Source organism: Pteronotus mesoamericanus, unplaced genomic scaffold (genome assembly GCF_021234165.1).
Source record: "Pteronotus mesoamericanus isolate MK-2021 breed Mesoamerican mustached bat unplaced genomic scaffold, CSHL_Meso_final contig_317, whole genome shotgun sequence".
Classification (NCBI taxonomy): Eukaryota; Metazoa; Chordata; class Mammalia; order Chiroptera; family Mormoopidae; genus Pteronotus; species Pteronotus mesoamericanus.
This window is the reverse complement of record NW_026555133.1, coordinates 102,390-123,077: the sequence shown is the minus strand read 5'-3', so window position 1 is coordinate 123,077 and position 20,688 is coordinate 102,390. Positions and strand designations below refer to the sequence as shown.

At 47.0% G+C, this 20,688-nt stretch overlaps 1 protein-coding gene across 2 annotated transcripts in view; it reads right to left on the bottom strand.

Moving 5' to 3' along the window:
- The window catches only part of MYH10 (myosin heavy chain 10), a 141,450-nt gene that overhangs the window by 18,476 nt on the left and 102,286 nt on the right, over positions 1 to 20,688 (bottom strand). For both annotated transcript variants that reach the window (XM_054575679.1, XM_054575680.1), the window contains 14 exons: positions 18,973 to 19,166; positions 18,759 to 18,880; positions 16,533 to 16,602; positions 16,289 to 16,449; positions 15,730 to 15,838; positions 15,503 to 15,634; positions 14,173 to 14,379; positions 11,727 to 11,864; positions 11,101 to 11,224; positions 9,716 to 9,887; positions 8,316 to 8,528; positions 5,226 to 5,370; positions 3,797 to 4,003; positions 1,086 to 1,190 (listed from right to left, as the gene is read on the bottom strand). In XM_054575679.1, the coding sequence (XP_054431654.1) occupies positions 1,086 to 1,190; positions 3,797 to 4,003; positions 5,226 to 5,370; positions 8,316 to 8,528; positions 9,716 to 9,887; positions 11,101 to 11,224; positions 11,727 to 11,864; positions 14,173 to 14,379; positions 15,503 to 15,634; positions 15,730 to 15,838; positions 16,289 to 16,449; positions 16,533 to 16,602; positions 18,759 to 18,880; positions 18,973 to 19,166 (2,099 nt within the window). The remainder of the gene's footprint in view (positions 1 to 1,085; positions 1,191 to 3,796; positions 4,004 to 5,225; positions 5,371 to 8,315; positions 8,529 to 9,715; positions 9,888 to 11,100; positions 11,225 to 11,726; positions 11,865 to 14,172; positions 14,380 to 15,502; positions 15,635 to 15,729; positions 15,839 to 16,288; positions 16,450 to 16,532; positions 16,603 to 18,758; positions 18,881 to 18,972; positions 19,167 to 20,688) is intronic.

Here is a 20,688-nt window from a genome sequence, read left to right as displayed (position 1 = left end):
TGCCCTGTGCCGCCCCCGTGCAGGCCTGTGGCATTTCTCACGAGGATCACCTCCGATACTGGGCAACCCCTCGATTGTTTCTCTTTTATACTTTCTGCCAGAGGAATTTTTCTAAAATGTAAATGCAAACATGTCTTTCCCATTATGTTGGGAATTAAAATTTTCGAAGGTGCACATACAGAGCTCTCTGCGACCGGCCCTTTGTCTCCTTCAATCGCACTCACAAGAGCGTGCCCTGTCACAGCGTAAGCCCCAATTACAATGCACTTGTCCCCAGCTACCCAACTTATTGCAGGTTCTGTTTGGGATTTTTAACCCGTATCCTCAGCACTGGGCCCAGAACCACCATTTTAATTTTGCAAATTTAATAAAAATAAGATGTAAAACTCCAAGAAACTTGCTACATTATTTTCACATCATCACAGTCATTAACCGAACTTCTATCCAACTTAAAAAGAGCCCTAACAAATAATTGGACACAAGGCTTAAAAGAAGTACAATAAGCAAACTTCAACCCACCCTTTTACAAAATGGCCTGTTTCTCCTAGATCAGCATAACGAAATTCCAATCACAACAAAACAATCTTATTTAAAATGGCCAGCAAACCCTGACCGGGGTGGCTTGGTTGGTTGGGCGGGTGTTGTCCTGCACAGCAAAAGGTCAGCAGTTTGATTCCTGGTCAAGGTACATGCCTGGCATGCTGGCCAGGTCCCTGGTCAGGGTGCGTATGAGAGACAATGTTTCTCTCCCACAACAATGCTCCGCTCCCCTTTCTCTCCAAAAAATAAATAAATAAAATAAAAAATAAAATAAAATTGCCAGCAACACTCGTATGCGCAACAGGATTGTTACTGGCACCAGCAGGAGCCACTTCTTGGGCCCCACGTGCCTGTGAGACACAGGAACCAAGGGCTCAGAGATTTCCTGAGTATCAAGCCAGTTATAGCACAAGGTGGCTCCAAATAAGTGCGCCCCATGAAAGCAGAGGAGGTGACAAGGAAGTCGTGGGGCTAGTATGTTTCACCCGCGGATCGACTACAGAAATGAAGTTACTGTCAACGGCCCCTCGCTGCCCCTGGAATACCTGTGTGTCCTGTAGTTGAGACTCAAGACTAGCTGCATCCTTTGCAAATTTAATACCCTTCTTCTCTGCTTCTTCCAGAAGAGTTGAGACATTATCCAATTCATTCTGCAAGGAGGAGTAAAAGATTAAATTCAATTAACCAGTAAGCATTTAAAAGAGTCCAGAACCACCGCTCTTACATGAACGCCACTCTTTAAATGAAAGGGCGGTCCTGGGGGGAGGACGGGGTGCAGCTGAAACTGCCAGACTGGAGGGAGGACATCTCATCACCAGGAGCCGGTCACCTCCCGAAAGGACAGGGAGTTCACAACCGCAGAGCCCGCGCGGCGAGGGCGGTTCTCCGAACGCGTTCGCCAACTCGTTCTTCACACTGACACCAAGTCCCCTTCAGTGGCTGCCATGCTATGTAACGAGGCCCTAAGGTAAGCACTGTGTGTGTGATTTTGATCCCATTTTGCACGCAAACCATGGGCTTTGGCGGGGTGGGGGGAGGCAAGTATAATTCATATTCATATAGAACCCGAAAATGTTATAGAAATTCAAAATTTAAATTCTAGTATTCACAGTCCAAAGTTCTTTTTAAGCTTAAAAAAATCTGCTATTAACTCAGAGAATATAGTCAGTAAGACTGCGATTAACTTTGCATGGTTAGTGTGGTGATCACATCACAAGGTATATTAAATGCAGAATCACCGTAGTAGAAACTAATGTAATAATATTGTATGCCAACTATACTTTAATAAATTAAAAAAAATCTGGTATTATATATTTATCATGAATATTTAGCTCTCTTATGGTCAAATTTTATGAATAATGAGGTAAAAATATTTTTTCTTTTTCCTCAATTAATAACTCTAGTACACCCTCCCCCCCTCCCTTAAAAATCCCCATGGTGTAGTAAGACCTGTTACTGAGTTTTTGTGAGGACAGTGGGTATAAGAAAGAAGTAGAGGGACTCAGAGGGGTAGTACAGTCCCCTTTTTTCTAGTTTGTTCTCTAGTCCTGTGAGCAAAGGGAGGGCCTGTAGAGGACAAATCTAAACATGTGACTCAGGCTAATGACATTTCTCCTTCTACTCATTTTAGCAACACCCTTCGGGGAGCCCACACTCCATCAACCTTGTCAACAGTGTGGAGAAGGGCTCTGGCCCCGTTTCCTGTGAGGGAAGTCACCAGAGGGGGGCGAGCTGCCTAGCTTCTCTGAGCCTTACACTCTTCCGCCCCCTGGCTCCCCCGGGGCGAGGTGTGGACTGAGCGGGAGAACAAACACCAGGAGCCGCACGTGCGCCCGGCACAGCACTGGTGCCCCCTGAACGTCACCTGCCTCGCCACCGTATACACCATACGTATGGTCAATAATGCTGTTTCTAATACATCTTTTTAAGGAAAATCGTCCTGGCTTTGTGAGCGCCTGTGCTGCGCACCCGCACACACACCCTGTGCCGTTACAGAGAAGAGCTGGCAGAGGAGGGCTGGGGCTCTCCTTAGAAAGGCTCGCTTGCAACGCTGGCCCGGGGCCAGCGCCAGGCAGCTGACGTCGGCAGGGCTCCTATCCGTCCCTCAGTAACAGCGCTGTGCGCCGGCCCTAGACCACCAGCGGGGGTGCCTGCCGAGTCCTGGGTCTTCCCAGCAAGTCACTGAATCGTGAAGAGCTCTCGGGTCCCTGATGGAACACACCGTGGGAACACTGTGGTTGATGCCGAACACTCGCTTTCCTTCTGGAGTCTGAGTGCTGGTCTGTCGGGGGAGGGCGCCTGTGTGACCAGCCCCCAGTCCCCAACCCCGTGCGGAGTTTGGCCTCCCCGGCTCACCGCTGGAGGTGGCAAGCCTGTCCCATGCGCCTGCGCTGGGAGAGGGTGCTGGCAGCTCTGCCCGTTTCCTCGAGACCTCGCCCGGTATCCCTGTCCTTCACTGACTTTCCTGTGGCCTTTCACTGTGATCAGTCACGACGCGAGCAGGGCTACGTGTAGAGTCCTGGGTCTCCAGTGTAACGCAGCCCGGTCATTTTTTTCCAGTGCAGCAACACAAACTGCATGTCTCTTCTCACCAATAGATACTCGTCTACTATGAGCATATTGTTTTTATTTGCATAGAAGTATGTAGAGAACTTAAAAGTTATTTCCAATTGTATTCTTTTATACGCACTTCTGCAATGAGCATTCTTAAAGTTGAATCTGTGTGCACATCCTTAATTATTTCCCTAGGATAAATCACTAGACAAGAATTTATTGGGTCCAAGGGTATTCAAACTTTTAAGGCTCGTGATACCAAAACTGACAGCCTGTCTTCGAGAAAACATTGTATTAACTTATACCTCAACCAAGTGCATTAAAAAAATCCAGTTTTCACAAATCTTCACCAATACTAGGTATGATTTTTTTTTGCCCATTGTTTCTGTTCTCTTACTGACTAGACTGATGGAGAAGTTGAAATTGTACTTAAAACCACTCCAAAAACTGTATCTACAATTCAATGTGGAATTTACTAGATTTAAGGCCAATTCATGCTGTCGTATCTTGAACTATTATTTAACTTCAGTATAGAAATATACACTTGGGACCTGCGATCGGGCATGTTTACTTAGCGTGGCACTTGCCATGTATTAAATGGCACATTAGCTGTGGGTCTCCGATGGCCACAGAGGGATGAAGTGGGTAAGCTACGCGTACGTTACTGTGAGAGATGTCCGGCGTAAAGGGTTTCTAGGCTCACCTGTAATTTATTGGCTTTCTCAGCCAGTTCCACCCGGAGCCTGTCTCCTTCCGAGACCTTGGCGTGCAGCTCCTGGACCTGGGCGTCCAGCTTCTTCCTCTTGTGCTCAGACTCGGCCTTGACCTGCTGCAGCACCTTCACCTCACACGCCAGCTCCTTGTTGTCTGTCTCCAGGCCCTGTTTGTTCTTCTCCAGGTTTGCTTTGAACTGGGAGGGGAGGGAAAAACAGTATTTGGGTAACACTCTAGAACTGGAGGCACAGCTTTTGTTCCTGTCAGACTGGGCCGGACACACAGGGAGTCCGCAGCCGGCACCTGTTGACTGAATGAATGAGGACGTCTCTTGCACTCGGTGTGTGAAGGTTTCTATGAAAGGACAGCCCTGTACACACTGTTTAGAGACACTTAAGGGCTCACTGCACTGTAGCTTACCCTGTCGGTGAAGGCTGGGGTGACAAACTGAGCACATCCTGTTCAAGAGTAACTATTCACATCATCCTGTGTTGGAAACGAGTTTCATTAGTTTAAGGTGGCATGTAACACGAGTGAGCAGTGTACACTGGCAGAGGTGGTTACAGTAGGCTGGGTGTCTGCGGGGGCCACCTTGCGGGTGACATGGGACATAGGGTCGGGGTTACATGGGGCTCTGTGGCCATATTCCCTGGCTTCAGCCTGCCTCTCCACTCACCGGCTGAATTTCCTACCACCACTGGGCCTCAGTTCCCTCATCCTCTGAATGACAGAGACTAACCTATAGGATTAGTGACAGTGCTTAGCAGTGACTGACACACATGTGTGTAAATGTTTAATAACGGCGACCATTGTCATTGTATAAATGAAAAGGTGGTACGTGGGCAGAGATGAGGAAGGCGGGGAAGTAGAGCAAGAGCCAACGGCGTGCGGGAAGGGGTGCCGGGGGCGCACGGGGCAAGGATGCTAGTCTGCCCAGGAGGAGCGTTTGAGTTTGAGGGTAAATGATAGGAAGTTTTATCTGGATGGAAAGCCTGTATTTGAGATACAGAAGAGCGAACAATGAAGGGAGTGGCAATACTGTGTGCGGCGGCCTGAATCCAGAGGCAGGGAGGGACAAGAAGGGAGACATGGGTCCAGAAACACTCGGAACATCAGCAGGATGTGCTGACTTGCTTGCAGCAGATGAGTGAGAGAAAGCTTCCAACTGTTCCAGGCCTTTGAGCTCAGACATCAGGACAAAGATGATACTAGTGAAAGGAGACGTTGGGAGGAACATGGGATTTGAGATGGTGGCTGGAGCCACCAGTTCTTTAAAAAGCGGCAGCGCGCTTCCAGAACGGAGCCACCGAGGAGCTGCTTCTCCGCCAGCCCACCGCCGCTGTACCAGGGCTGGGAGCGGGCGGGGGCGGTGGCAGCCTGGCCGGTGGCGACCTGCTCCGAGACGCGCGGCCCCTCACCCGTTTGGCCTGCTCCAGCTGCTCCGAGAGCTCCTCCAGGGCTGTCGCGTGTCTCTGCCTCATGTCCTGGATCTGAGCTTCATGGTTCTTAGTTTCTTCCTCAAGAGCCTTCTTTAGCTCTGCCACTTCCTGTTCACGTTTCGTACTAGAGAAACATATTTTTACAGAAACAAACAGAATGAGCTGGCTGATTTATTTAAAATACATTTTTAAAGCGCTGCTTTAAAAAGATGATTACAGCAATCCCTTGGACCAACATTCGACGAGCCGCTCTCCAGGGGCGGTGCCGCCTGGCGCTGCGGTCCCGGGAACCCCCAGCGCCAGCACGGCTCCCCTCCACGCCAGCCTCGCGGTCGAGACACGGCGGAGTGTCCCATGGGGCTTCATGCTGTTCTGGGTGGTCTTGTCACGCTACAGGCCAGGACCTGGTCAGCACAGATGCCAAACTGCGTGCTACAGCAGCAGCAGACACGTCCATAAAACTGCGAAAAGGCGAATCCTGAAGAGGCGTTCAAGACTGAAGGGGGCTTTTAGAGGCCAAATCCGTCAGGACGCTGCACCCTGACAACAAGCAGGCGCTTTTCGTGGCATTTGTGGGGAATCGCGGCAGCTACCTAGCACCCTCCCACAAGTCTGCCAGGAAATGGCTCAGGGCTGGGAGGAGGGGCGGGAAAGTTAGACCGCGGGCTGAAGGGTGGCATGCCTGGTCAGAAAGGGTCTCTAGAATGTGACTGAGAACACGGCCCTTCCTTCCAAGGAAGAGCAGGTACAAGACCATACACTCTGAATGTCCTGAGATAAACAGGTTTTATCTAACCTGCTTTTAGGGTATGATGATCACATTAGTATCAACTGTTTTTCTCTGGCTTTCTAATGCTTTTATAATTTGTTATAACACATATAGGGAAACTTGAAAAACTAAAGTTAATTCACTAAATAGAAGAAATGTCACCCCCACCACAAGCCATTCTAGATTTGTCGTCCTGAACGCAGCCTCTAAGCTCATGGCTGGATAAAGGCGGAAACCATTAGGGTAAATATCGCTCCTGCTAAGAGTGATGTTGACATCAAGAATGCACACAGCTGTAACTGCACTGCAGTCCTGAAGCACAACTCTGGCAAACTTGCTCTACACCTGAAAACCCTTTAACTCTACCCTTTAAACCAGTAACCAGCTGGGACAGTGGCCTGCCTGCAGACTCCTGTGTGCCCGTCCCTGCCGCGAGGTGAGCCCCTGAGGGCTGAAGTGCGCTGCACAGGGAGGAAGGGGCCCAGGCAGCTGCTGGCCCCGGGGCTGCACGTAGCCAGACAAAGGGAACTGGCCAAGAGCCTCTGGGTCCAGCCTCACTCAGCCACAGCTCACAGAGGTGAAAGCTACGCACTGGTCCGGTCCGGTCCTCCACCATCTTCACGCTAAGCCCCAAAGAGAGCTAACGTGCCAGCTGAAGAGCGAGGCCAATGAGGGGTCTGATTTGCCGAGGGCCGATGCTTCTACACTGACCATGCGACACACCAGCCAGGAAAGCAGCAGCGGAGAGGGAGGGCGAGGCCTGAGCCCTTCACATGAGCAAAGTGCGCACGGCACTAGCGCCTCTGCGCTGCGGGCCCCGCAAATCTTCAGAGTAGCATCAGAGTGTATTTGAGTCTATCCATGGTTAAATGGAAGAAATGACCAGAACCTTTTTCTCTCTCGTGCTCAAAAGACCAGCTGAGAATAAATATTTCAACAAAGTCTAGTTAAGTGGCTTCCAAATTTTAAAAAAGCAGATATTTTAGAGGCCAGGATCTCCAGTGGCTAGAGGCAGTCACCTGCTGAAGATGGGCGGGAGGAAGCCCCTCTGCCTGCCTGCTCAGGTGGGCTCCCTCTGCGGACACGCCCTCCGTATTGCTGCTGGCTTGCAACCCAGAGGTGAGGCCTTGACATGCCCACCACCCCGTCTCCTCACCACTGACCACTCTCCTGACACCCACGATCTGACCAGCCTCCCCGCCCAGGGCAGCCTTCTCTGCAGACCCGGTGACACTAGTCTCCCAGGTCCCTAGGTGAACACAGCCCTTCCCCTGGGGAAGAGCCCCCGGCTTGCACCACAGCGCGCTTCCTCCTTGTCGCACCAGGTCACTTCCTCTCTCTCTCTGACCGCACTTGGCTTTATAAGTGATTCCTCTGTCCTGTTTTAACCGTAGCCACCTTCTCAGAGTGATGGGCCGCCCTTCCCGTCACTCACGCCCCGGAATAGCTGGCCGGAGTAAGCAGCTGTGTGTGTGCATGCGTGCGTGCAAGCAGCCAGCCAAATCTACCAGCCAAGGCAACCTGGGGGGCGGGGAGGTCCCTGGGCGGGCCACACGCACCCAGCAGCTTGGGTCTTGAGTAGGAGGAGACCGTCAGGAGGAGACCGTCAGGAGGAGGCCGAGACAGCAGCCTGAGAGGTCACACCTTGGTAGCTCATACGGAGACTCTTATCTACTTGCCAGCAAGAGCCACAGGTTGGCCTCTCTACCTGCTCTGCTCACCAGTTTGGTGCTACAGCTCTCCTGTGACCTTCTGTGGGCTGACATGCTAAGGCCGGTGACACTTCTCCAGCTGTGTTCCTGTGCCTGTCACTTTCTTCTTGCCTACACCTGGCTGCTGGCTCACCTGTTACAACACATACGTCTGCCTAGTGCACCTTTGTCTGGGCACCTGTGCTCACCTTTCCCTCCACTGTTGTGAGTGTGTAGCTCCCTTCTCATCCACCTGCTCACCGTCATTCACGCCAACAGGCCCCTCCTTCTGTGTCCGTCCGTGCCCGCTGTCCCTCTGGCCCTCTGCGTGTGTGGGCATGCCCGCGCCTGTCCCGTCTTCCCCTTAGGCATCCATGCCTGACCGTGGCTTTGCGGGTCATGCTTACGCTGTAGGCTGGCTTGTTTCCAACCACTGCTATTTTGTTACTGTTCTACCTGCCATTATTTCCAGGATGCAGACAGGACATTTGCAATGCCGACATAAAGCGCGCCATCTCTTAAAGAGAGCCGGTCAAGCCAGAGCATTCCTGCCTGACTTTGCGGGGGAGCTCGGCAGGTGACCTGACGCGCCACCTTCCCCTCACTCACCGTAGTTCCTGTTGGGCTGCAGTGGTGTCCAGAGTGTCCTCCAGCTCTGTTTTCAGAGCTTCCAGTTCCTCACTCAAGTCCCTTTTCTGCTTCTCTGCCTTGTTCCGGGAGGCCTTCTCAGATTCAAAGTCTTCCTGAAGTTCAGCAATTTGGGCTTGCAGCTCTCGCACGACTTTAAGCGCATTGTTCTTGTGGAGGGTTTCGTCGTCACCCCTGTTAAAACACGCAGGTACGGGAAGCGCTCAGAGCTGGCGCGCAGGTGCCCTGTTTCCCGGTGAGCCAACCCCTGGGCACCTCTCCCAGGAGCCTGCCTGCGAGGCACGAGGCTGGCGCTGCAGGCTCCGCATGCGGGAGCGCAGGCCTTGACCTGAAGGCCCGAAAGCTGGTTTGGCAACGCTGGATTCAGAATTGAGCCCAGCCCCCTTTCCGAAGGGCTAAATATCTCCAATAAAGGTAGGACAATCTCACTTTCATCATTAGAACATTACAAAATTCCCTCTCAAGTAAGATGTATTAAAATTAGAACACTGCTCACAGCAGCAGTCTGGTCTATCCACAGCGAGATAGCAAATTTGAAAAAGTTCTTAGAACACGCAGTGAGGAGAGAGACACGCCACCTTCAAGCCTTCTACCTTACACATGTCTTTCCTACAGTGCATCTTTCTGCTGGCTTGTGGTTTAATGCAGGCACGTGCCCTCGCTGGGAAGAGCTGGGATGCTTGCGATGTGGGGGGAGGCTGACAGCTCGCCTGTGAGTGGCGGCGAGCCTGAATTTCCGATTCTAGCTCTCACCTCTGCAAGTGTAAAGGCAGAAACCTGGCCGAAGTAAGATTAACAGTGACAGAGGACAGAGCAATTTCTGTTAGAGGATTTTGATTGTAATAAATCATAAACTACAATTCCTATGACCATACAGCGGAAGTCATTCTTTATAAAGAAATGGAAATTTTAGATATAAATATATTTACTATATGATTTCCATTTTAAAAATTAATGATTTAGAACTGAATAGCAAATCCATGCTTTAAGTATATGAGGTGGATATCATTTCTGAGAATTGATTCTTCTCTAAATTTCTAAAACATACTGCAACTAATCTGTAATGTACAGGAACCAGAATGATATGGCAAAATCATTTTTGCTGCTGTGAATTTCCAAGGATTTCATGATATGACTAATGATTTTTAAATGTAAATACTGAGAGCAGGTTATGAAGCTTTTCTTGCTGTCCTGACATAGATCATGTACTCCTGGGTTTTTCAGGTTTTTATGTCAAACCTGACAATAGGAAAATGTGTGCCACTCTCCCGGGTGTTGGTCTGCACCCCGACACGAGACGCTCTTTGGAAACAGACGTCACAGAAACACAGTCCCTGCGAAGGCCCCTGGGGGCGGCGGACCTGGCCAGAGCGCCCTGCAGCTCCTCCTCCTTCTTGGCCAGCTGGATCTTGAGCTCGTCGATCTGCGCCTGGAGCTCGGCGATCTGATCCTGCAGGTCAGTTGTCTCACCGTCCAGTTTCCTTTTGGCCTTTTCCAGTTCCTGACGTGTTTTCTCTTCTTTCTTTAAGCGTTCTTTAAGGCAAGACGCAAGATGTTGAATGTACAGAATCACATACCATATGAACAAATTCCAAATGTCAACGGATTGAAGTTGAAAATAAGCATTTTATTCAAAACATGTCACTGCCTTGATAACATTGCGCCAGTAACTCAAGTCTTTTGAAACGCATTAATATCAAACTGAAGGCAAGACAAACTGGTGGGAAGAGGATACTCTAAGGAAGGAACTGGGTGGATTCTAAGGCTGCCCTTTCATGGGTGCGAGCCCCCACTGTGAGAGCCGAAGTGATCAGAAACTGTCATGTGACACATCCATCACTATGCCCAGCTTTGCAGAGGCCAGGGCAGTGTGTGTGACCGCCGGTCACCCCGCTCTCCTTTCCCTGGGAACCCCTGGTTTGAGACAAGATGGCAGCCTCCGAGCACTGAGGGAGAGAAGGCAGAGTGTGGGCAGCAAGGGTTATGCATCTTTTCCACCCTCCCCTCTACAATTCTGCAGGGATTCCTTAATTATCTCCAGCGATCCTTCTATTCGAATGCTTTCCTCACAACAATGTAACCACATGCCTTGTGTTCTCCGATGGGCCCCCGAGACGCTGGGATGAGACCGCGTTTCGCAGGCTCACCACACGGGCGGGAAGAGAACTGGCCCGGCTGCCTTCTGTGGGCCTCCTCTAGTCTCCTCCCCGGCCCGTAGCTGCTGGTCAAAGGGAAGGTTTTCTGCGCGCTTCCCGCCACCTGCCCCCTTTTCTCTTTCTTTTGAAGAAAGCAATAATGGTTTTTGCAAAAATTCCTAGGATTTCCTGGCCTTACTTTTGTCATCGGAGTGGGACACCACTACCCTCAGCAGTTTCTCCTGCGCCTGCCAGTTTTTATGTCAGTAAGCAGTCCCATTGTGAAGTGAAGCCTGGACGCACCTTCTAGATTAAACCCATACCAAATCCAATGGCCTGTAAACTCAAACATAACTTAAATCCCACATATACCCATAAAAGGCAATGTGTTTTACCACAGGACCTAATTTAAAAAGTAAATGTATAGAGAATAATTTATTGCTATTATATGTGGTGACTAGACCTATTTTAATAACTTTAATAAATCAATCAATATATGGCGCTTATTATTACTAATCATGTATACTTTCTATTCTTGCACATTCTGATTAAAGTAAAATCTAGACATTCACATATCCTAGTCCTAAAGTTTTCTAGCCCCACACACTAACCTTCTAAATCCGAGATCATCACTTCTTGCTTATTCCTGATTTTGGCCAAGTTTTTTGACTTTTCTTCCTCTTCAGCCAGCTGAGAGGAACACTCAGCAATGCGATCTTCCATGAGTTTCTTTTCCTGAATAGAGAAAAACTGCTTTCAGAAAAGACATTCACAATACCAAGTAAGGTTTGGTATAACTCAGAAAACACGTAACATTGCCGCTGCCTCCCCCAGCAGATCTCGCGCACCGAAAAGGCAGGAAGGCCCCCTCCTCCTGGTGTTGACCCCTCAAGTCTGGCCCAGCTGCCCCGCCTTCCAGGTCCCACAACCAGTGCTGAGTGAATTAACGCGTGCACGTTCAGAAGCAAGTCATCAATGAATGATCCATGTGCACAAAATGTGCAAGTTAAAAGTCTAAAGGATTATAGGATATTTAGTGGATTTAAAAAATTAAATTGTTAAAAAATTAAAGGGTAATTGTATCTTTATAAATCTACAGAGGTAAAGACCTAGAGAGGAGATGAATGAACCTGAAATCTTTTTTAGAATTTTTTGTTTGAAGCCACTTCCAATGAATGCAGCAACATGAATATTCCCTTATTCTACCATCAGCATTTTAATGGAAACATTCTCTTACTTTGATAAATTTGGAGTTTTGGTCCTCAAGAAGCAGAATCTCCTCTTCCATCTTCTTGATTTTGGCCTCGGCTGTCACCTTTTCCAGCTGCAGCTTCTGCCGAGCCCCCTCCTCCTCGTCCAGCTGCTCTTCCAGGTCCTTGTGGGGAACACACAGTCAGTCTCACGCCCTCTCCTCAAAGCTCTACCACACGTCAACAGTCAAAGGAATACGTGTTAAAACACTGGTTGGTGATTTTCAGAAAGCCAAGGATATTTTCAAAAATATGAAATGCAGTTACGGGAAATAGACATTTGTGTGAACTACAGGTTCAAGTACAAACTGGGCCAATCCTTCCGGAAGCCCATGTGAAAAGTGCAGCAAACTATGAAAACCTAAAGGGAGCATTGCTTTCAAGCCAGCAACTTCAGGAAATAGTCACAGAGGTGATTCATATAAACAAAGTGAAATATGTATAATATTAAGGGACTGTGAACATGCTACATAAAAGTCTTGGTAATTAAATGTTTGCATATTTATAAAATGTGATAACACAGTAATTAAAATTCCTGTTTTGGAATAATTAGTGACACAGGGAAATATGAATAATACAGTAGAGCTACACCAAACACATACTTAAATTATCTGTATTCTACTACATGTGTTTGGCCAAAAGAAGAGAAAGCAAAAACATAACAATGATTGAAAGAGTCAGTGAGAATATGGGCTGTCTCGGTTTAAGCGTGTCTTTCACAGCATGAGCCTATCACCAAACCGGGGGTGATTCTAGTGTTTAGACATTTTTTATTGTACCACACTTCTCTTTATTTCATACTTTAACATTATTGTATACAATAACATACATTATTGAACAGGGTTGTATATACAAATCAATATATGGTCAATTTAAAAAACTTTCACGGATAACTTTGGCTAAATTAAATGATTTATTCATGGTTGGTTCGGAAATGAAGCACTTGCAGAAGATGAACTTTTTATTATGCAAACGTCAAACACGGACAGGAGGTGCACAGGGCAGCACCGTGGGCCCCGCGCGGATGCCTCGGCCCGACCCTGACAAGCCTTGGCGTGTGGCCACCCTCGTTTCCTCTGTCCCCGTCTCCTCCCCTCTGCCCGAGCACTATTTTGAAGCAAACCCCAAACACCATATTTCATTTGTGAAACCTTCAGATGGCATCTCTAAAAGATAGAGGCTACTTAAACATACATTTGTTTGTTTAAATCAAAATCTAAATAAGGTTCACACACTGCGATCAAACCTCATAGGCCAAAAAAAAAAAATGGGGCAAGGCAACAAAGTTGGGTTTTCCCAAGGTCCATGCAGTTATAGAACCTCTGAGATTTCACAAGAGGAAAAGAAACAATACTTAATAATAACAGTATTACCATAAATATTTTAGAATGTGCTTGAACGAGTTTACTGTCAAAAAGGGAGATAAATTAAGAAAACAGTGCAAAAAAATAGAAATATAAGAGTCTGATAAAGAATGTGAGAATAAAAAGCCTTGAAAAACCAAACAAAAGAAAAACACACCCTGTTTCTACAAGGACATAGCGCTTCCTAAATAGAGAATGGAAGTATTTCATTTTAAGCTGCTGAAATTTAGACTTTTTTATAAAAAGGTTGGGGAGATTAGAGATGAGTTTGGGTGTCCAACCTCAACACGAGTAAAGAAAGTAAGCCTGAAGCAACGGTGGCAGACACAGGCGCCCTGACACTCGAGAGCATCCCGGAGACGCTGCTGAGGGAAGGGGACCCTAGGGCGCGGCCGAGGGACGACTGGCTGTCTCGCCTGTCTGGGCGTTCAGCCACAGAGACAGCTGTGCTTCCTGTGAGCACAGTCGGTATCTCTGCAAGAAAGTAGCTACCGGGAAGGCCTGAGTGTTTTATTCCAATTCCTGGCTACCTCCTGCGTCAGAGCTGAGTATTTCTTCTGACCCAAACCACCTAGTAGATGCCCATCTAATGAGTGGAGTGAGCAGCAGAATTGTTAGTGACAACACAAAGAACAAATTAGGTTCCCTACGAAAGGCTGCAGGCCCTGGGAGGTTTCTACTTTCAATCACTCTGCATACTGTAAGATGCCACATCGGAACATAAAAAAGATTCCTATTCAAAATAATAAGTCTATGTTTGAAGAAAATCTATTACTTGTGTGCTTGGAATGGTGGTCATCTTTTAAGAGTAGGTACTTGACTTAGGGTGGTGAACACACAATACAGTATGTAGATGATATATTATACAATTATACACTAGAAACCTATATAATTTTATTAACCAATGTCATCTCAATAACTTTAATAAAAAAGGAGTAGGTACTTATAACTCAGACTCCTTTTGCCCCTAAACACATATTAAGAACCTAAACCCACAGATTCTATTTATTCAATAGATCTGCTTGGAAAACCCAAAATATACTTCTAAATAAAAAACAATTATAGATACCTGAATATGTGCTTGCATTTTTTTCTTTTCATTTTGGAGGATTTGGTTTCTTTCTTCTTCTTCTTCAACCCTAGACTCTAAGTCATGTAGAATCTCTTCTAATTCCTGCTTTTTAGCAGCAAGTCTTGCTCTCATCTCTTCCGCTTCTGCAAAGAGCTCAGTCTCTGCTTGTAGTTGCTCTGCAAGGATATTCTTCTCTTCTAAAAGCTGCAATCACAATAAAGTGTCCAGTACTATGACTGCCCCCAGTATACACACAAGATACAGTCACTGTGATTTCAGTGGTCAATACACCTCACCAAAGAAACCAAAGGTTACCCCTAGCTGGTATGGCTTAGTGGACTTGGCGCCGGCCTGTGAATCGAAGGGTCACTGGTTTGATTCCCAGTCAGGGCACATGTCTGGGTTGCCAGCCAAGTCCCTAGTAGAGGGCATGTGAGATGCAACCACACATTGATGTTTTTCTCCCTCTCTTTCTCCCTCCCTTCCCCTCTCTAAAAATAAATCAATAAAATCTTTAAAAAAAAGAAACTGAGAATTAAAAATGTTAATATCACTGGCAAAACTTTCAAGTATGTCTTTGGCTATAGCAAAATAAGCTAAATAAAAACACTTTTGGTTGGCTCTGTTGTCTCAAGTTATCCTGAATAATACATGTTAAATTTATGCTATTTTAGGAACTCCCATTCTTATATTAAGGTAATTAATGAAGAGACAGGAAAACAGGAGAGGGAAAATATTCAAGTGCAGTCAAGTTCACGGTGACTACTAATGCTGTTTTGTATCAAGTACTAAGGTTTGGCCTTTTTTGTTAATCTTTTTGGCCTTGAACACCGCAATCTTATTAGTGTCATCTATAAACATTTCTTGAGCCTCTGCTCTGTCCATGCAGCACAGCTGCCTGGGAAAGGGACACTGATCGGAGACCACTGTGGCTGGAGACGAGGCAGGTGGTGACCTCGTACTAGCTCATCCTGCTATTCTTTTCTATTACCTTCATGAGCAGCCACAGGAAGGTGATAATTAACACTGGGAGTTTCACTGAAAACAGGTGTCGGACACATGTCTGATAGCAAACGTGATCAGCGGTGTGTCCAAAGAATAATAAAGGCAAAAATACAAGAGGTAAGCTTGATTTCGGTTTATAGGAAACCAAATGCATGGCATAATGTACCTGCTGCCTCTGTTCTCAAATGCCTATGCTTTGGAAAAGAGTGAAGAACACACATAAAGTAAGGCGGTCTCCAGAGCTGGCCACGCACATTCAGTGTGTGAAGTCCTGTCGACGGAGCTCTGGGATCGAGCGATGCAGTGAAGGCGGTGCGCTTACCTGCTGGTGCTTCCTCTCCATTTCCTCAAGCTCCCCTTCCACCTTTGTCTGCTTCTCCTTCACCTTCAACAGCTCTTCATCTTTGGCCTGAAGTTCTTCCTCTTGGCGAGTAACTTGTAGGAGAGGCTTAACCTACGACAAAATGAAGCAGTTTATTGTCACAGCCCCTCCCCATGGGCTCTTACTGGTCAAACGCTGCTCTCTAGAAGGAAGCCCGGGAAGCCCACCTTTGTGAAGACGCGCCACCACTGCCAGTGCCGCAGTTTCAGGTACGCGGCGCAGTTCCGCTGCAAGACCTTTAAGGCACTGAGTTGTTGCTGCTTCTTGGCAAAGGCCCTGAAGAACAGTGAGAAAAACTTATGTAAAGAAAAATGTGTCTTAGCTATTGCCATAAGACCATTTCTGAAGGCAAACATTCTTATGTGGCTAAGGCCGGGGAGTGAGCACGCGGATCGAGTCCTCGGGAGAAATGCCCGGGGAAGTGGGAATGTCTGCCCGAGTCCACGTCGGTTCCTGCGCCTGCCCGGCCGGCCTCAAGCACAGGCCACGGACACCCTGCACTGTCTTCAGAGATGCCGCCCTGCCATTCACCCACATACACACACGTGCGCGCGCTCTCGGGTGTGAGTAAATGCCTTCTTTCCTGAGGCAATGAACACAGCGTGACAGCTCCCCTCCCCCCTTCCTTTGCTGGTGTGCTTTATTCCTCCTTTATTAGCTGTGTCCATCTTCTTCTGATCTGTCGCAGAAGAAGCATTCCTTCCCCTTTCATGATTATCCACTTACTTTCTGGCTAGGTAGCCTCTGCAAACAGCCTGGAAGAAGATAATGATATCGGTAATTTTTAAATCCCTCTCTTCCTCTAAGTGTGCCAAAACACCAGCTCTGAAAAATATCTTGCTCTGTCCAATTCTGTACAAGTTTGGGTCCAATTCTAAAGCTCGGATCTAAAAGAGAAAGAATTCGTTTATTTTTTGCTACAGGAAAAGATATCAGTAGCCCGCAACCAGAAAAATCAAGAAAAGTTTACCATTCGTTCACAAGCCTGTTTGCCATCCATAAAACCTTTAGGAATAGCATTCGGAGTTAAGATTTCATATCTGCAAGAGAAGCAGCCAAAAGAGTTTTCGTAAACATTTGTGAAAATGTTTACCTAACTGTGAGTTCTGCTTTCTCTAAGAGGTAATAAATAATATGATAGGCAATCATGTCAAATCAAGAATAAAGAGGTGACTAGGTGATAATCAGATTTTCTGTTTCTTAAAGAAGCAAAATGAGTATGAGGCTAATTCTCCCATGCCAAGGACTAGGTATAAAAATTGAGGCAGAGAAGAATAAAAGCATGATATTTTAAAAAACTTTTCTTAACCCCTTCAAACGGTCACGTCCTTGAGACGCAGGGAGAACCTGGCTCTGTGCGCTCCTCTGTAGGCGTTTATTTGACAACAGAAAAGGCGGTGACAACAATGTGCAGAGGCCTCTCTTTCGAACAGTAGGAAGCATGAGGGCGGCATTCAAAAGAGCACTGGTCCGGCTGTACATATACTCGCCTCGCTGTGCACTTTATAATAACTACGCACGGTGCCAGGTGGGCCCGGGAAATATTGGGGGAACCACTTTGTAACGCACAATGATTATCTAACCGCTATGCTCCACACCTGAAACTAATACAAAGTAATATTGAATATAAAATATAATTTGAAAAAAAGATTTGTGTACTGCATGTATATCATACCTCAATAAAAATCAAGTTGAGCAAATAGATGGTTGGCTATATTTAAGGATAAATCCTGGTTATATCAATCAATGTTGTACTCTATGCTAATTACACCGCTTTTCTCCTGTCCTTAAGAAGTAAGACTCTACCAGACTGTTTATCATACAGTGGGGGCCGCGATAAGGGCGTCTCCCCCACACACCTGTAGTAAGGCCTGGAATGACTTCCCAACTGGATCCCACCAGGAAAAGTGGAGAAAGAGCCATTCTTTGCCCTGGGGCCTTCGTTAGTCTATGGAACAGCGAATGCTGTCACAATTGAAAATCCAATTTCCAGGAGAAAAAAAGCAAACTAAATATTAAAGAAAATAGCGTAACACGTTAAAAAAATAAATTTCCCATCATATGTTTTCGTCAATTTCTATTGCATCTATTTCGACAGATCTCCCTTTCGTTTTTTCTTTATCCTTCTTTTCTAATGTATCCTGCTCCTTATTCTATTAGTAAAAGGACTGCGGTGCACATGTGTGAACGCATGCACTATAGAAAAAAATACATACATTTGCACACAAACACAGACATATTCATTGAGTCATACACCACTTAATGACAGATACGTTCTCAGAAATATGTTGTTAGGCGATTTTGTCACTGTGTGAACATCACAGAGTGCACTTACACGAGCCTAGATGGCAGAGCCTGGTCGACCCAGGCTGCGTGGTGTAACCTTTTGCTCTGAGGCTACAAGCCTGTACAGCACATGTCACTGTACGAAACATACGATTAAATCGCGCACAGAGACAATGATGTAATTGAGAGGCAGCGAAGGAGAGATGAATGAGGCTGCTGCCGGTGAGACACGGCACCCTGTTTCATAGCAAACATTTCTTTAACAAATAGAAAGGACACTCTAATGAAAAAAAGCACAGCAGGTACATAAACCCGCAGTCCTATATTACATTATCAAGTACTTTATACTGTACACAAGTGTGTGCGCGCCATCTTTTCACACGCATGGCGACTCAGCAGGTGTGCTTTTAGCAGCATCCCCACAAACACACGAGTAACACATTGTGCTGTGACCTCACAGCGGCAGGGAGGTCACTGGGTGACAGGGATTTTTCAGCTCTGTAGCAATCTGCGAGACCATCGTACATGTGGCTCACTGTTAACTGAAATGTCATTACGTGGCACAAGACTGTATTTTAAAATATCAGCTGAAAACGTAATTATGTTTAAATTCCAGACAGAACTGTTTAAATGAGGTAACTGTAAGGTCCCAGCTTTAAATGTTTATTGCAGAATGACTTCAGGACCCTGAAAACAGAACCGTCTTCGGAGCCCCACAGCAGCCGCCAGCACGCGAGGCACTCGACTTCTTGACCAACAGTTAAGGTAACAGCGATCATCCCTTCCCCCTATGAGAAGAAAACTGAAACTATCCAGGGAGCAGGATCGACAGTTCCTCCTTATCTCCTTGTTTTGATCCATATAAGATCAGCTTTGATGCATATAGAAAAAAGGTCAAAGTTAACAGTACCTCTGTCTGAATTCCTGGAAAACTATCCGGTTGGGGAAGCCCTGGCGACAGATTCTGATCCCTTCCAGAACACCGTTACAGCGCAGCTGATCCAGCACCAGGTGCGGGTCCAGTTTTCCAGCCTAAGCAGGCAAAGGAGAGTTTTATACTTCAGTCGTTATAACCTGACCCAGATCAGTTTTAAATGCCAGCACGGGTTTTGCCTAACACATACCCGCTTCTCGTGATTGGGGATGATGCAGCGAACAAAGTTAGGGTTGGTGTTGCGGAGAGTCGCCATCAGCTTGGTGAGAGACTCTTTGTAGAGTTGTCCAACTGTACGGAACATGCCCTTTTTGGTTTTATAGGCAGAGCCGAAAGCTGTCTCAGTCATACCAGTGACTTGATCCAGACCCACTATACGATCCACTGGTGAAAATAAAAAGGAAAAGGAAAAGAAGTCAAACCTAACTCTTCAGCAGGGGAAGAAAAGACAGTGATAGTGCAGCAGCACAAGCTTTGTGGAACAAATGAGAAGAGATGCCATATAGGTAAGGCAGTCAGCATACTCAGACACTGCACAAGCCGCGGAGCTAACAGCCACACACTTCTACGGCGGGACACTGTAGCGCTCTGACCACGTCATACCGCGTACCAGCAGATGCCTTCCGCTGCGCTACTTTCAGGAATTCACTGTCTTTGATAACACTTTGCCTGTTACATACACAATTATTGGGTAAATGAGAGATCATTGGCTGGCATTATTGATACACAAACTGATACTCTGACAAGTCTTAAGATAGGAAATGGTTATAAAGATATACATAAACATGTATGACTGTACAAAGCAAGTCCACTTAATGAGTATGGCTCAGGGACTGGGGACCAGAGTCATCTCCTATTAGTCATAAGAATTTCAGTAAAAAAAAGTCATTTAAATTACAGGAAGATTGGATTCCATCAATTCAGATAATTAGGAAGGAGTAAATTTTGGCTTTCTCCTCAAAGCATGACCAACACTTATTAAAGGGCAAGAACACAAAATAGGACAGGGTCTCCTAAAGAGAGCCAGTGCCTACACTCAGTTCAATGACGGTTTAACCTCTCAGATGCTTCTCTCTTACCGAAGCAGCTGACACTTCACTTTCTCCACACAGACCTAACACTTCCAATGAGGAGATTATAAACAGAAGTCCGACACAGTGTACCAGCTGCTCGCGCTACGCACTTGGCGCACAGTATGCTCTCATTTAAAAATTGTTAAATGAACAAAACACTCTACTGGAATATTTTAATCAAAGTAGTGATTGAACTACCCTATTAATGCCCTTTTTAATTTTAACAGCCACCTCCATTTCTTTCGTTTGTTCCCCAGAACAGAAAGTACGCGGGGACCTGGCACCGTGTGAAGTGCTTTATGATCAAAGCCCCGTTCGAGTCGTGATTTCCAACGAGGTTTTTACAGAGGAGGAAACCATGACCCCGGAGGTAAGGAGACTTTTCAAGTTCCGCAGGTCTTCGATGGACGCTGGGAGAAGGGGCGCAGAATCGGGTTCGCCGCCAGGCCCACGCAGGCACACCACGGCACAGCTTCTCCCGCGGGTGGCTGCCAGGCTCAAGGGTCTAGGTCAAAGCCCCTCCTTCTGCGTGTGCCCTGGAGTCTGTCTACCACCCACTACAGAGACTGCCTTTCTTGCCTGTGTCTTCAACCTGTCTGTCTTTATTTGCTCCGGCAAATAAACAGCACCAAATCCCACCCGTGTGAGTGCCACAAAACAATGAACTTCTTTAACCTGTGCCTGCCCACTTCTCTTTCTGTCCTCTTGGCGCCAAGCTTCTTTCCAGAGGGGTCCACACACGTGCCACTCCTCACCTCTCCCACCGCCTCCCGCTGCACAGCTCACTGGCTCCGGCCCGCCCGCCTCCCTCTCCCTGACGCTACTCGGCAAGG